The sequence below is a fragment of the Myxine glutinosa genome, chromosome 2 (assembly GCF_964187855.1).
Source record: "Myxine glutinosa chromosome 2, kmMyxGlut1.1, whole genome shotgun sequence".
Lineage (NCBI taxonomy): Eukaryota > Metazoa > Chordata > Myxini > Myxiniformes > Myxinidae > Myxine > Myxine glutinosa.
In genome coordinates, this window is record NC_136262.1 from 266,551,228 (window position 1) to 266,568,112 (window position 16,885).

The 16,885-nt window shown below is 45.6% G+C and overlaps 2 protein-coding genes across 5 annotated transcripts in view; both read left to right on the forward strand.

Moving 5' to 3' along the window:
- Positions 1-16,885, forward strand: part of SLC49A3 (solute carrier family 49 member 3) — a 234,996-nt gene that overhangs the window by 167,777 nt on the left and 50,334 nt on the right. The gene's annotated exons all lie outside the window — the stretch shown is intronic.
- LOC137420564 (casein kinase I) overlaps positions 1-16,885 on the forward strand; it is a 162,593-nt gene that overhangs the window by 85,041 nt on the left and 60,667 nt on the right. For all 4 annotated transcript variants that reach the window (XM_078772544.1, XM_068105724.2, XM_068105722.2 and 1 more), the window contains one exon: positions 1,027-1,166. In XM_078772544.1, the coding sequence (XP_078628670.1) occupies positions 1,027-1,166 (140 nt within the window). The remainder of the gene's footprint in view (positions 1-1,026; positions 1,167-16,885) is intronic.

Genomic DNA, 16,885 nt, shown 5'->3' on the forward strand with positions numbered 1-16,885 from the left:
CCTCCCACTCTCCTCTCCCCTCCCACTTTCCTCTCCCCCTCCCACTTCCCTTCCCCACCTCTTTACTCCCCTCCTCCCACCTCTTTCCCCTCCCCATCCCACCCTCCTTTCCTCCTCCCACTCTCCTTATACCTCCCACTCTCCTTATACCTCCCACTCCTTATACCTCCCACTCTCCTTATACCTCCCACTCTCCTCTCCCCCTCCCACTCCCCTCTCCGTCTCCCACTCTCCCCTCCCACTCTCCTCTACCCCTCCCCTCCCACTCTCTCTACCCCTCCCCTCCCACTCTCCTCTACCCCTCCCCTCCCACTCTCCTCTACCCCTCCCCTCCCACTCTCCTCTACCCCTCCCCTCCCACTCTCCTCTACCCCTCCCTTCCCACTCTCCTCTACCCCTCCCCTCCCTTCCCACTCTCCTCTACCACTCCCCTCCCCTCCCACTCTCCTCTACCCCTCCCTTCCCACTCTCCTCTACCACTCCCCTCCCCTCCCACTCTCCTCTACCCCCCCTCCCACTCTCCTCTACCCCTCCCCTCCCCTCCCACTCTCCTCTACCCCTCCCCTCCCATTCTCCTCTACCCCTCCCCTCCCACTCTCCTCTACCCCTCCCTTCCCACTCTCCTCTACCCCTCCCCTCCCTTCCCACTCTCCTCTACCACTCCCCTCCCCTCCCACTCTCCTCTACCCCTCCCTTCCCACTCTCCTCTACCACTCCCCTCCCCTCCCACTCTCCTCTACCCCCCCTCCCACTCTCCTCTACCCCTCCCCTCCCCTCCCACTCTCCTCTACCCCTCCCCTCCCATTCCCCTCTACCCCTCCCCTCCCATTCTCCTTTCCCCCTCTGCTCCCCCTCTTCTCTCCCTCTCCTGTCTCTACCCCTCCTCCACTCTCTACTCCCTCACTTTTCTCTCTCTCTCTCTCTCTCTCTCTCTCTCTCTCTCTCTCTCTCCCTCTCCCTCTCCCTCTCCCTCTCCCTCTCCGCTATCTTCAAACCCGATGTGTTCTACTTGCACACAAACTACAGCTTTTTCTCATCGACTTTGGCTTGGCAAAAAAGTACCGCGACAACCGCACGCGACAGCATATCCCATACCGGGAGGACAAGAACCTAACGGGGACGGCTCGCTATGCTTCCATTAACGCGCACCTGGGCATTGAGCAGAGGTATGTTGAAGTGCCGTTTGTGTTTGTGGCCATTGTTGTAGTTAACGTTTATCCTGCTAGGAACATGGAATGAGCTCTTGGTGCTCTTACAGCAAAGAAGAAGTGACACTCGACAGAGAGAGACATGTTGTGCCTCGGATTGCCTTGTGTAAAATGAGCGTGTGGGTAGTTCTCGTAATATATGTGGGTTGGATATCTGATAAATTGCGAAACTGATTATCATCGAGCACAGCAGAACAATACTCCATATGTAAGGATGGCACGGGAAAAAGAAATGGCAGCCCCTTCAAATGTGTATGCAATGATGCATTGTAAATAGATAGTTGACATTCCCTGACGTGGTTTTTTGTGTTTGGGGTTTAAACCCACAGAGTATGGTTTTACAGTCGTACTAATGCTCTGACAGACCTTCTTTGCACTTGCTTCTTCGTCTAGTCAAAAAAACAATTATCATTGCTGAAACATTACGACCACTATTTTGGGGTGATTGAAGAAAAGGTTTTTCATTGTTCGATAATATTGTTACGGTTGTCGGTTTTGGGGTTTACCATGAGGGGAATCCTCGGTTCCTCCCAGACCACCGGACCTGAGGCCTCCGAGCGCGGATAACTACGTGATCTGGCGGGTTTCGAATCAACCACGAACGCCAATTGATCGACCAAATCTCCCTGGGTCCTCCGTCAAATCACCGTTTACCTGGTGGTGACGTGGCTTTCTAATCAGGTTTTGCGCCCTCATTGCATACCTCACTCATCATCGTTCAGTCTGTTTCATAATCGTTCAGACTGTTTCATCATCGTCACCACGATGCTGTTCATGTTGCTTGTATCATTTTGGAGGAGTGCGGCTGTTTGGGCAATACCTCCCATATATCAGGACAGGAATTAGCAGAGCCTTTGGCCTATCTTCATGATTGAGATTAATAAGTCCATCAGGAGTGTGGGCAAGGGCTGTTTTAGCCTTGCTCGACACTCATACTGGATTGGTCCTTGTTGCGACCATTGCTCTGTGGTAACAAGACGTCAGCCAACCTGTTTGGGGACCTACTTAGGCTCATGTAATGCCTCACCTGGAAAAAGTTATTTTTGGAACCTTGAATTGCCCTTTACAGCAATCGTTGATTTGATTATGAGGTGACACAGAAGTTATTTGCTCCACATTCAAATCCAAGCTGGCTCTGGGTGGCCCTCACATGTATATAGCGGTGTATCATTGTATCGGAGAGAAATGTTTACGTTTTTCACTTTGCTTTCGGTTCATCCACAAAAAAATGGGATTTTCGATTGGCTTCCGTGTGACAAAAAAAAATAGCCTGGTGTTGGTCTCACGGCTAGGGTGCCAGCTTAGGATCCTGGGTTCGAATCCCGGTCGATCGCTGAATTAACGCCAGGGGGGTTGACTCAGCCTGTCATCCTTCCGAGGTCGGCTAATTGAGTACCAGTTCACTGGTAATTCCCTGCTTGTCGTAAAAGGCGACAAAAAGGGTTGGCGGCAGGAAGGGCATCCGGCCGTAAAACATTGCTTCAAAAAGGGGACCAAAAAACAACAACAACCACGGTCCCCGAAAAAGGCCAACCCCCACTTTGCGGGGAAAAATGGCCTCGAAAGGTGTTTTTTTTTTGTTTTTTTTTCCGTGTGACAAACGAAATTGTGAAGAGATCTATCTTCCACCATTTTTTTTTTTGTTCATATATTTTTAACAGGTCAGATATCGTGCCCCCACCCCTGCCCCATAATAAAAAAAAATTCCCTTTCTATTCCTACCCCTCACCCTTTATCTTCCCCCTCTATCTTTGCACTCTTCGACCATCCTTTCTCTCTCCTATCCTTCCTCTCTCCTATTACTCGGTTCCTCCCACTTGGATTATTTCTCTCAATTTCTATTTTCTTCAATAACATCACCGCTCCCCCTATCCCAGTTGTAGGTAATAAATAGATGACCCCTTATCGGAACGTATATGAAAAAGAAAGTTCCTTCATTGCGATTTACCCATTGTTGTGGTGTACATATCACTTGCCGATTTAGACTTTAATACACTGACATTTACCATCGCACCGTAGTGGTCATGCGCTTACATTTTGTCATGTTTACTGCTTTTTTTATTAATAACTGGCGTGACTCGGCGTGCTCTGCGCGCCTCACCACACGTCGTTTCAGAGGGATAGGCATCTTTGAGCATTTTTGTGTCTTCATGGTGTTTTGGGTCTTCATGGTGTTTTGGGTCTTCAGGGCCATTTGGGTCTTCAGGGTCTTTTGGATCCACTGGGCCTTTAAGGTTATTTTGGGTTTTTGGGGTCTTTAGGGTGTTTTGGGTATTTTGGGTCTTTGGGGTGTTTTGGGTGTTTTGGGTCTTCGGGGTGTTTGGGTCTTCGGGGTGTTTTGGGTCTTTGGGGTGTTTTGGGTCTTTGGGGTGTTTTGGGTCTTTGGGGTGTTTTCGGTCTTTGGGGTGTTTTGGGGTCTTTGGGGTGTTTTGGGTCTTTGGGGTGTTTTGGGTCTTTGGGGTGTTTTTGGGTCTTTGGGGTGTTTTGGGGTGTTTTGGGTCTTTGGGGTGTTTTGGGTCTTTGGGGTGTTTTGGGTCTTTGGGGTGTTTTGGGTCTTTGGGGTGTTTTGGGTCTTTGGGGTGTTTTGGGTCTTTGGGGTGTTTTGGGTCTTTGGGGTGTTTTGGGTCTTTGGGGTGTTTTGGGTCTTTGGGGTGTTTTGGGTCTTTGGGGTGTTTTGGGTCTTTGGGGTGTTTTGGGTCTTTGGGGTGTTTTGGGTCTTTGGGGTGTTTTGGGTCTTTGGGGTGTTTTGGGTATTTGGGGTGTTTTGGGCATTTGGGGTGTTTTGGGCCTTTGGGGTGTTTTGGGCCTTTGGGGTGTTTTGGGCCTTTGGGGGTGTTTTGGGTCTTCGGGGTGTTTTTGGTCTTTGGGGGTATTCAGGGTCTTTTGGGTCTTCAGGGGTCTTGGTGGTCTGAAGGGTCTTGGGGGAATTAAAGGGTCGTCAAAGGTCTGAGGGGTCGCAGCAGTCTTAACACAATTAAGAGGGTTAATTAAAAGGGGGGTAATTTTATTTGAAGAAGAAGAAGATGTTTTCGTCGCATGTAAACATAACGACATACATAACGACATAACCAGATGCGTTTGCTCTATTATAATAATTTTCGTCGCATATAAACATAACGACATACATAACGACATAACCAGATGCGTTTGCTCTATTATCTATATCATGTAATCTACCCCTTTTCTCCCCCACTGTAATTATATCCTCCTCCGGAGGTCTTGAGAACTGTACCCCTTGCGTCGTTTCATCTATCCCAGTCGTTGTGTCCTTTCCATCATTGATTTAGCATAGCGCGATTTGGTCAACGTTTGGGTGGAATCGGGGTCTAGTCGGGGAATAACTGTTAGGTCGCGGTAATACACCACCGCTCGGTCGAAATAACATCTAACCGCGATCCGTAACCAAAGCAATTTGCTTGTTTTCTTGTGACGTCATCGGAGCACACGCGCAGGGCACCCTGGGACACCTCGGCCATTTTGATACCCTCTCGAACAACGTCGTCAGCGGATTCACATTAAATAGTTTTTGTTCACGACCAGTCATGCCAATTTGCGGCGTATTTCGTTGTTCAAACAGGCCAGGCGTTAGGCCAGGAGTCAAGTTATACAAAACGCCCAAACTTCTACTGAATCAGGGTGAGGAAACAAGAAATTTAAGTGAAGAGAGGCGGCGTTTGTGGAAGGCTGCCATCAATCGCAGTGACATCCAAACAGAATCACAGTGGGATCGCACACCTGTCTGCTCCGAGCATTTTGTTAACAGTAAGTAAGAACATGTTTCATTGTATAACCATACAAATATATAGGTGATGACCTATGGCCATACATACGCACAAAGCACACATGGCGGCACTCACTTCGCACTGTGCGTCACATGTCTACAAAGTATGCACACATGCATGCACAGCTTAAAACTGCAGTGGTTTTTGAACAAATGGAGGGCACTTAATCAATCAGGTCCATAACATTAACACAAGCAGCTTTAAAAAATACATGTTTGTTTAATATATTAATACCTTGGATCGAATCAAGTGGACGTCATTCAGTTCTTTGTGTAGGATTTGTCGCACCCATCCATCTTGGTACAACCTGTATGCCTCGAGGGATTTATACTTCTTCAACTCATCTTTGGTATAGGCCGATTTGCTGAACAACAGGTAGTTGATCACGTCGATGTGGGTCACCTGAGGCCACTTGCTCACATTCTTCTCAAATTGATCATTTGATAGACCATAAGGGTCACACCCAATGACAGAAATCTTCTCTTTGTAACGAACAAGAACGTCCGGGGGGAGCGTCTCTTGGTAGCCAAGGTTGGCACTCGCACTGCTAGCCATACTCAAGCCTGGATCTACCGTATCCTTAGTACACTCCAAGTCTGTTCTACAGGTAGTTGGTTGCAGGTTGACCCACTGCCCAGGTGTTCACCAGTTCACTGGTCCACGGCAAACTTAAACCGAATGTTCTGTGTTTGTTGGGCAACAATACGTAATATAAACTAGATGGCACCACACTCCACATGAACGTGACAAAACAAACAAAATTACTTTATAAAACAGACTTTTTGCGATCCGCATTCACCATAAACCAACGCAACAAATCAATATCAGCGCACACGGACAGATTAGCTTGGGTATCAAAATGGCCGCCGCGCAATGCGAGATGGGTAATTTGTGACGTCAGTGAAAACAAAGGATAGGCGAAGGTGATTCTGTCTGTCCGTCTGTCCGGGAGTGTGGCTTACACCGTTGAGAGAGTAGCTCCACCCATTCTAGGAGGGGCTTCGAAAACAAATTCTGGGAAAGGCTTCATATAAACAAACATCCACCATTTTATTAACTCGCATAGCTTTGAGGCCTGTTTTGTAGGCCCGTGGTGTCTTGCTCTCTCTCTCCCAGTTTTATTGTCCCCCGTCGCACAGCGGAGCGAAAGGGGGACTATGGCTTTCCCCTCCGTCCGTGTGTCCGTCCGTCCATGCGTCCGTGCGTGCGTAAGCGAAGGACCGCATTCAAATTTGGTGTGTGGGCAACCCATGTCAAAATCCAAGATGGCCGCCGCCATGTATGTCTGAACCTTGTAACCTGCATATCTTGAAAAATAAGCGAAGTACCAACTTCTAATCTGGTGTGTGGGTGTATCTAGGCACAAGCAAGAACGCTGTTTAAAATTGGGTCGCCAGCTCAAAATCCAAGATGGCCGCCACCATGTATGTCTGAACCTTGTGAGATGAATATCTTGAAAAATAAGCGAAGTACCAACTTCTAATTTGGTGTGTGGGTGTATCTCGGCATAAGGATGAACGCCATTGAAAATTGGGTCGCCACGTCAAAATCCAAGATGGCCGCCACCACATATATGTCTGAAACTTGAGCGAAATATCTCGAACAATAAGCGAAGTACCAACGTCTAATCTGGTGTGTGGGTGTATCTAGGCATAAGGAAGAACGCTATTGAAAATTGGGTCGCCATGTCAAAATCCAAGATGGCCGCCGCCATGTATGTCCGAACATTGTGAGATGAATATCTTGAAAAATAAGCGAAGTACCAACTTCTAATTTGGTGTGTGGGTGTATCTCGGCATAAGGAAGAACGTTATTGAAAATTGGGCCGCCATGTCAAAATCCAAGATGGCCGCCGCCATGTATGTCCGAACCTTGTGAGATGAATATCTTGAAAAATAAGCGAAGTACCAACTTCTAATTTGGTGTGTGGGTGTATCTAGGCACACGGAAGAACGCTGTTTAAAATTGGGTCGCCACGTCAAAATCCAAGATGGCCGCCGCCATGTCTGTCTGAATCTTGTGAGATGAATATCTTGAAAGATAAGCGAAGTACCAACTTCTAATTTGGTGTGTGGGTGTATCTCGGCATAAGGAAGACCGCTATTGTAAATTGGGTCGCCACGTCAAAATCCAAGACAGCCGCCACCATATATATGTCTGAACCTTGTGAGCGAAATATCTTGAAAAATAAGCGAAGTATCTTCTGGTGTGTGGGTGTATCTAGGCATAAGGAAGAACGCTATTGAAAATGGGGTCGCCACGTCAAAATCCAAAATGGCCGCCACCATATATATGTCTGAACCTTGTGAGCGAAATATCTCGAAAAATAAGCGAAGTACCAACTTCTAATCTGGTGTGTGGGTGTATCTCGGCACACGGAAGAACGCTGTTTAAAATTGGGTCGCCACGTCAAAATCCAAGATGGCCGCCGCCATGTATGTCTGAATCTTGTGAGATGAATATCTTGAAAGATAAGCGAAGTACCAACTTCTAATTTGGTGTGTGGGTGTATCTAGGCATAAGGAAGAACGCTATTTAAAATTGGGTCGCCACGTCAAAATCCAAGATGGCTGCCTCCACGTATGTCTGAACCTTGTGAGCGAAATGTCATATCATCGCATGTTTTCTGCGTGTTCCACTTTGTCAGCTCACATCACTTCCCCGACGGGGGACCTAGGCATAACGCTTGTTTCAAATCAAATTCGATATATCATTTCATTTTTCACAGTCGCTAACATAGTGTTAGACTCGGTTGAAAAAAAACCGGAAGAGAATCCCAAGAAAGTTTCCGTTTATAGAACGAAATGATTTCTCAAAGGCCTGTAAACTAAAGCCCATTCATTGAGAGTCACCCTCATGATTTTATATCGAATTCACCATCTGATTTAATTTTTATCGATGGTTTTCAACTCGGTGTCAGAAATAATTGAGAACATTCACTCGATCCGGATTTCCGGCCACATTTTACCGGGAGCGCTTTTAAATCTTTTAACCACAACAACCCTTTCCCTTAAGTCACAATAAGCATAATATCTAGAATACTTCGAACCAACAACAATAATCATAACAACAATCATTAGGGCCGAATACGTAACACAGTCAACAAGGGCATCTACCCGTTGTCATGGGCAGGGACTATCAGAGGCATATTGGCGATTCAGTTGCCTTGCTCTAGTAACTAGTCCAGTTTAATATGAAATAGGTAAAGCCAAGAAACGAACAAACCCCTTTAGAACCCTCTGGAACTAGGGTTAGAAAGGTTCTTTTTAATTTTTGATGGACAGAAGGACACAGCAAAATATTGAAACGGTTTCACCACTTACAAGTGATCTCAATCCTCTCTGTGCATGCATGATTTGGACAAATTCAGAGCCAAAGTATTGATAAACCAGGTTTGTTTTCCAATTCATGTTCATAATATAACATTGCATTTAAATGAAGTTGTTCAACAACAACCACAACATGCATTTAAAGGCCATTTTCCTTGCTAGAGCGGGGGTTAGCCTTGCGGTCCCCATGACAATCTTCTCCATTTTGCCCTATTTTCTACATCTCCCCTTGTTAACCCCCTTGCCCGCATTTCTTCTTCCACCATCTTTAGCCAAGTCTTTCTCGGTCTTCCCCGTCCTCTACTTCCTTCTACATTCATTTCCATCACTCTTCTCAACCAGTCACTTTCATCCTTCCTCAACACATGACCAAACCATCTCAAACTGTTTCTCTTCACAGCATCTATCACAGGCTCAATTCCCATCATCTTTTGCAATTCATCATGTGTCTTCCTCTCTCTCAACGATACTCCGCACATCCACCGAACCATTCGCATTTCCACCCTTTCCAGCCTTCGTTGCTGCTCTACGTTCATTACCCATGTCTCGCTCCCATAAATCAAAACACTTCTCACACATGCAGCATACACCTTTCCCTTCAGCTTCAACGACACTCCCCAAAATGACAAAATGACAAAACCCCAAATGACAAAATGTCCCCAAATGACAAAATGAAGTTGTTCCTTCATCATAAACCAATGTTTGTTTATGGACAAAGTAGGTGAACCAATTGATCAACCCTGCTTTTCGTTTCATGTGTGCGGGGTAACAAAGGGTAATGGGGATGGAACACTGAGACACAGACACTAAATAGTGGGGCAGATATGTAACAAAAATTGCACGAGATGTTCACATCCGGCAGAAAGTTTGAAATTTTGCATACAGGGGTATTTTGACATGCTGAGTTCAAAAATTGGCGGATCCAAGAGGTCTGACCAATGGACAGGCCGCCATCTTGAATTCCAATATGGCTGCCAAGACGAAATGTTGATAATCCCTATCTTGGGTTCTAAATGACCTGTGGTGCTCAAATTTTGTACACAAGGGTATGTTGACATGCTGAGTTCAATAAGGCAATAATTTGAAATGTCTGACAAATGGTATGGCCGCCATTTTGAATTCCAATATGGCCGCCAAGACGAAATGTTGAAAATCCCGGGTTCTTTGCAAAAGCAATACCAATTCAATGGATCCCTAGTTGACAAATCATATAACAAGTCAAAGAGCAAGTCAAAGGGCAGATTGTTCTTTGAAATGCTATTATAGAAATTGTCAGAAGGATCCTTGATTCGCTGCCCCACAAATCCGTCAAATTGTGTTTTGCCAGTGTCCTCCATGGATCGCACTGCGGCTATCACTTCATCAGGCATGATGACCTTTGTGTCAAGCACAAGCACATACAAGTCATTACTGTCTTCCGCAAACGGGTTTCCAAGTTTTTCAAAGGAACTGATTGCATTATTGAGATCTGATGCAAAGGATTTCTGGACACTAGGCAAAAACTAGTGCTAGCAGTACTCTGTTCAACGGATGGAGATTTGAAACTTGTTCTGAGTCTTTTCTTAACAGGCGAGTAAGTTTCTTCACCAAGTTTAAGGTCTGAACTTTGCTTTCTTTCCCTTGATTCAGCCCTGGCCACACGAGAGCTGCTGCACTGCACATAACAGTTTTTGTGCCATTTGGCAGCATGCGCAGCTAGGGTTTCTGCAATACCGCAACCATCATCTAGTCGGGAAATGTTTATCCCGCAAGGCAAGGCACCTAAATCATTCAATGCCTTGAGATTTTGAGCAAGATTCTCGTAGACGTCTAGACACGACTGATTGCTGCCCTTACGTGCATCTCTTAGTGGTTCATTTTCAGAACGTTTCTGGCAAAGAGCGCAAATGTTCCAGTCTGTTGGCATTGGAATTGTTGACGATGTTTTCTTTGATTTCGACATTGGATCTGAAAGAGAAAAAACATTAAAAAAAAAAAATTATTGGAATGTCATGTGAATGTTCAGTTCCGGCAGAAAGTGTTAAATTTCACATACAGGGGTATTTTGGGGCGCTGAATTTCCCAAATTTCTACTGCCTTCGACAAAATTACAAACCCATCAGTAGATTTGAGATGCAACAATTTTCCAGTTATCATAATAATGCTCAAATGATTTAACATTATGACATTACCGTACACTGTGCTATTAAAGCAATGAAAACATCGATGTTTGTCTTGGCGGCCATATTGGAATTTAAAATGGCGGCCATACCGTTTGTCAGACATTTCACATTATTGCATTATTGAACTCAGCATGTCAACATACCCTTGTGTACCAAATTTCAGCGCCACAGGTCATTTAAAACCCAAGATAGGGAATTTCAACATTTCGTCTTGGCGGCCATATTGGAATTCAAGATGGCGGCCGGTCCATTGGTTAGATCTCTTGGATCCGCCAATTTTTGAAATCAGCGCCCCAAAATACCCCTGTATGCGAAATTTCACACTTTCTGCCGGAAATGAACATCTTTTTCACATATCTGCCCCACTAAAATGAATGACAGTCCTCGTCACATTCAAACGATATTATAATTAGGGAAGATGAGAAGCATGTAAAACCATCGCATGGAATCCAAAATGGTTTATAGGTCGAGCACATAACCACCTTACCTTTGTGACAATGTGAATGGATCCTTTTAGGTACACATGTGAGTGCAAACAATACAGCCAGCTTTATGTGAGTGGTTTTATACGTGGTTATAGTTTCAGCCCAAATTTCCTTTCAGAGAACGTACACGAGTGAGGACTTTGGGATGTAACATAACCGGATAGAGGTTAACATAAAGCAGTGCATCAGTATTAATGATAATTACTACTAATATGTCATTACTAGTGGGGTTACCCGTGGGAATCCCATGGGCATGGACGTGTGTGACATTTCAACATATTGAGTTAGATGCTGCACCTGCACAAGTGCACATTCAGTTTCACAAAATGGTTACTGGCAATTTATCAGATGCACAAATGATGTAATCTACACAATGTATTTACTTCTGATAACATGTGAATGCATGTGCATGCACACCCACACACATATATATACACACACATACATACACACACATACACACACGTACACCCACACACATATGTCCCTCACACCCCTCTCCAATCCCTCACACTCCTCTCAAATCCCCCACACTCGTCTTCAATTCCTCATACTCCCCTCCAATCGCGCCTCACTCGCCTCTCCAATCGTGCCTCACTCTCCCCTCCAATCGCGCCTCACTCGCCTCTCCAATCGCGCCTCACTCTCCTCTCCAATCGCTCCTCACTCTCCTCTCCAATCGCTCCTCACTCTCCTCTCCAATCGCTCCTCACTCGCCTCTCCAATCGCTCCTCACTCTCCAACCCCTCACCCCTCTCCAACACCTCCTCACACCCCTCTCCAATACCTCCTCGCACTCCTCTCCAATACCTCCTCACACTCCTCTCCAATACCTCCTCGCACTCCTCTCCAATACCTCCTCGCACTCCTCTCCAATACCTCCTCGCACTCCTCTCCAATACCTCCTCACACTCCTCTCCAATACCTCCTCGCACTCCTCTCCAATACCTCCTCGCACTCCTCTCCAATACCTCCTCACACTCCTCTCCTCTACCTCCCCGCACTCCTCTCCAATACCTCCTCGCACGCCTCTCCAATACCTCCTCGCACTCCTCTCCAATACCTCCTCGCACTCCTCTCCAATACCTCCTCGCACTCCTCTACAACCCCTCACACTCCTCTACAACCCCTCACACTCCTCGCCAACCCCTCACTCCTCTCCAACCCCTCACACTCCTCTCCAAGTCCTCACACTCCTCTCCAAGTCCTCACACTCCTCTCCAAGTCCTCACACTCCTCGCCAACCCCTCACACTCCTCTACAACCTCCTCTACCTCCTCTCCAATACCTCCTCACACTCCTCTCCAATACCTCCTCACTCCTCTACAATACCTCCTCACACTCCTCTACAATACCCCCTCACACTCCTCTCCGCTCCAATCGGCCCTCACTCTCCGCTCCAATCGCCCCTCACTCTCCGCTCCAATCGGCCCTCGCTCTCCAACCCCTAGCTCCTCGCTCTCCAACCCCTAGCTCCTCGCTCTCCAACCCCTATCTCCTCGCTCTCCAACTCCTCGCTCCTCGCTCTCCAACACCTCGCTCCTCGCTCTCCAACCCCTCGCTCCTCGCTCTCCAACCCCTCTGTCCTCACTCTCCAACCCCTAGCACCTCGCTCTCCATCCCCTCGCTCCTCTCCAACCCTCCTCATTGTTGTTGCAGCAGCAGCATTCTGTGCGGTTCTCCCGTCTCGTGCGGTCTCTGTGCGGTTCTTGCTACATCCTGTTCAAGTCTGCATTGACGTTCGTCGACGGACTCGTTCGTCCGTCTCATTCGTTTTCTTGCTACATCCTGTTCAAGTCTGCGTTCTTCATCGACCGTCGCATTCATTTTGGAAATGGAAGTTTCCACGCAACGCATGAATTGTCACGATCCTCAAGAGGAACTGTCTCGTAATTATCAAATGACAAATGGCAAGCAAATTACATTGTGAAAATTAAAGATTTCAAATAAACCTATTTAAAGTGTATGCGCACATAACTAATAAAAAAAAAAAGAAGAAATATCTCTCGGTAATTTCCTGAAACACATTTTACTTCCAGATAATAATGTTGAATGAAATAAGAAAGAACGAAGATATATATGTCATCTTTGTGCCGACTCTCATAAAACGTAAAAGTAATATATCTTAACGGAAAAGAAAATGCGAATTTTTAATATACAGACTTGGAATTTAATATGGAATTTTTTTTTTCCTTGACTTGGGTTTACTTTCTTAACTCAGTATATCAATCTGGTGAGTTTCTTTTACACTTTGGTGATTTATTTGTTAAAAGAACCATGTCACTGATTGTCTGTCGCAGAAAGAAGTCAACAACAGGATTATATCACAGGTGGCGTGGCAAAATGTACGGACAGGTGCATTTGATTTGATGATACAGTCGGGTATACAAGGGTTGTTGCGTTCTGCGTTAGTGGAAAACAACTGCTGCACGTCTCCAAAAGTTATTGCCGCTTCCTCTGGAGATGGTCCGTCAACTCAACAATGCTGTTTGTCATGGAGTGGTGGCTTTACGAAATTACGGCATGAAACAGTGTGCTATTGCTCGGCAGTATGGCATCACTCAAGGTCAGGTGTCAAAGATCCTGAAACGAAATGCTCAGAGGGGTGTCCCTACTCCAATACTGAGGCCAGGACGTCCCCGCAGAACCACAAGGAGGGATGATCGCCAGCTGCACCGGTTAGTCCGCAATGGCCGTACCAAGTCAGCTAATCGGCTTAGGTCTGAGTGGCAGCAACTGACAAATGTGCCTGTATCCAGAAGGCTAGTCAACCAACGACTGGTTCAAGCAGGCTATCGTGCCAGGCGTCCCCTGAGAAAGCCACGCCTGACCAGACAACACCGCCAGCACCGATTGCAGTGGGCCAGAGAGCACCGTCAATGGCAGCCAGGACACTGTAATCACGTGATCTTCAGTGACGAGTCTAGATTTCTGGTCTATCGTCAAGATGGCCGCGTCCGAGTGTGCAGACAAGTGCATGAAGCCTACAACAAAGATTGTATCGTGCCAAGAGTCCAAGCTGGAGTTGGTGGGGTGACCGTTTGGGCTGCTTTTCATGCACGGGGCAAAACTGACCTGGCGTTTCTGAATGGAAACCTGAACCAGTTCAAGTACAGGGCCATTCTGGAAGAAACATTGCTTCCATTTGCTCGTGCAGCCTTTCAAGGAAACGTTGTCTTCCAAGATGACTGCACGGCCTCATCGTGCTCGCATGATCCAACACTTTCTTGCTGACCGTGGTGGAGGGCATATGGAGTGGCCTGCCATGTCCCCGGATATGAATCCGATAGAGAACTTGTGGGCAGAATTAAAGCGTCAAATCGACAAATTGGACCAGCAGCCGACCTCTGTGCGTGAATTGCAGCAGGCTATTGTCACTGCATGGCAAGCGATTCCTGTCCAAACCTTGGCAAATCTCGTGAACAGCATGCCTCAACGTGTACGTGCTCTCTTGAATGCTCGTGGGGGTTACACGAAGTACTGAACTGGTATTCTACTGTCCGTAATCCCAGTCGTAATTTAACTTTTGTTTTTGTTAAAAAAAAATTTGGCTAATGTGCAAAATAAAGAGATACTTCTGGAAAACGTACAGAAGTTTAACACAGTACTGTCCGTGATTTGAGTTCGATATCAGTTTACATCACTTTCAAGGATCAATTTATTTGTTTCGAAATGTCAAATGTGGTTTTTGTTTCTTTTAAAGGTCACATTAACAAAATCTATAATAATTTCAACATAATTCCAATGAACTTTTGGTTCTAAGACATCTTGAAAAGTAAGTTCACCCCCACAAAAAAATATATTCCATATTAAATGCCAAGTCTGTATGTTGACATTTTCCCCGAATGTTATTTTAGGCGCTGTATTTTCGTGTATCATCGTGGCGCGATTTTTATAAATATATCTCGGCAATTTCCCGTGTGTGCATGAATGTTCTCAATTATTTCTGACCGAGTCTAAAACCATTGATAAAAATTAAATCGGATGGTGAATTCGAGATAAAATCGTGAGGGTGACTCAATGAATGGGCGTTAGTTTACAGGCCTTTGAGGAATCATTTCGTTCCATAAACGGAAACTTTCTTGGGATTCTCTTCCCGTTTTTTTTCAACCGAGTCTAACACTATGTTAGCGACTGTTAAAAATGAAATGATATTTCGAATTAGAATTGAAATAAACCTGTGTGAGAGAGAAAGACAGCATGGGCCTAACTAAACAGGCCTCAAAGCCATTCGAGGTAATAAAATGGTGGATATTTGCTTACATCAAGCCTCTCCAAGAATGGGTGGAGCTATGGGTGGAGCCACTCTGCAAACGGACTAAGCCACACCCCCGATTACGCCGATTATGTGGATAATATATATATATATATATATATATATATATATATATATATATATTATATATATATATATATATATATATATATATATATATGTATATATATATATGTATATATATATATGTATATATATATATATGTATGTATATATATATATATATATATATATGTATATATATGTATATATATATATATGTATATATATATATGTATATATATATATATATGTATGTATATATATGTATGTATATATATATATATATATATGTATATATATATATATATGTATATATATATATATATATATATATATATATATATACTGTATTTTCAGGTGGATCAACCGCACCCGTGTATCAACCGCACTCCCGATTTTCGACTTCAAAAAAAAATCCAAAAAAAATCAGATTTTCGAGGGAAAAAAAATAAATAAAAAATCAGGAAAATTTAAAGAAGAGAATAAATAAATAAAATGGAAAGCGAAATATGATGAAAGGAAAGAGAAACTGAAGACAGAGAAAGAGTGAAAATACATGGAATGAGTTGAGAGAGAATTAAAAAAACATTATAATTATTCTTTCTTGCCAATGTGGGGCCCTGAAAAGGGCCGTTGGGTTTAGTCTCTAAAATCCGAAGAAGTCCTCGTCATCCGTTTCTTCAGTCCAATCCGAGTCGGGGTAGGCGAGATCCTCGTCGTCGTTATCCTCTTCTCCATCGTCGGAAAAGGGCCGTTGGGTTTAGGCTCTAAAATCCGAAGAAGTCCTCGTCGTCTGTTTCTTCAGGGAAGACATTACGAAGATCATCATCCGAGTCTGGGTAGGCGAGATCATCGTCGTCGTTATCCTCTTCTCCATCGTCGGTCACTGCCACTTCATCCTCCCAGATGATGTCATCTTGAGTGCCATCAAGGGCATTAGATATGCAGCACTTGAGGAAGGCCCGCTCGATGATGGCTGCCGGCAACTCCTCCCAGACCTTCAGTATCCAGCTACAGATCGTCGGGAGGTCCACCTTCCTCATCCTCCCAGTCTTGGTGAAGGTCTTGTCCCCCGACAGCATCCACTCCGACCAACAGCGCCGCAGACCGTCTTTGAACGGCTTGTTGACTGAAACGTCTAGCGGCTGCAGCAGCGACGTCATGCCACCCGGGATCATCACCAGATCAGTGTTGAGCCCCCTCAGCGTTGACTTGGTCTCCTCTGTCTTGTGACAACGGAAGGCGTCGAGGACGAGCATGCTCCATCGCCGCGAAAGCCCACCAACTCGTCTCCCCCACACGACGCGGAGCCAGTCATCTACCAGCGCTTGGTCCATCCACCCCTTGGCCTGGGCACGAACGATTACACCCGGAGGAAATTTATCCTTTGGTAGCGTCTTCCTCTTGAAGATGATATACGGCGGCAGCTTTCCCCCATCAGCGGTGCACGCTAGCATAACCGTAAAACGATCTTTCTCATGACCCGTTGTAGTGATGGACACCGACTTGTCACCTTTGGCCGAGATGGTGGTCCCTCGAGGCACATCGAAGGTCAGCGGCGTCTGATCTGCGTTGCCGATGCGGCTTAGGGGATAGCCGTG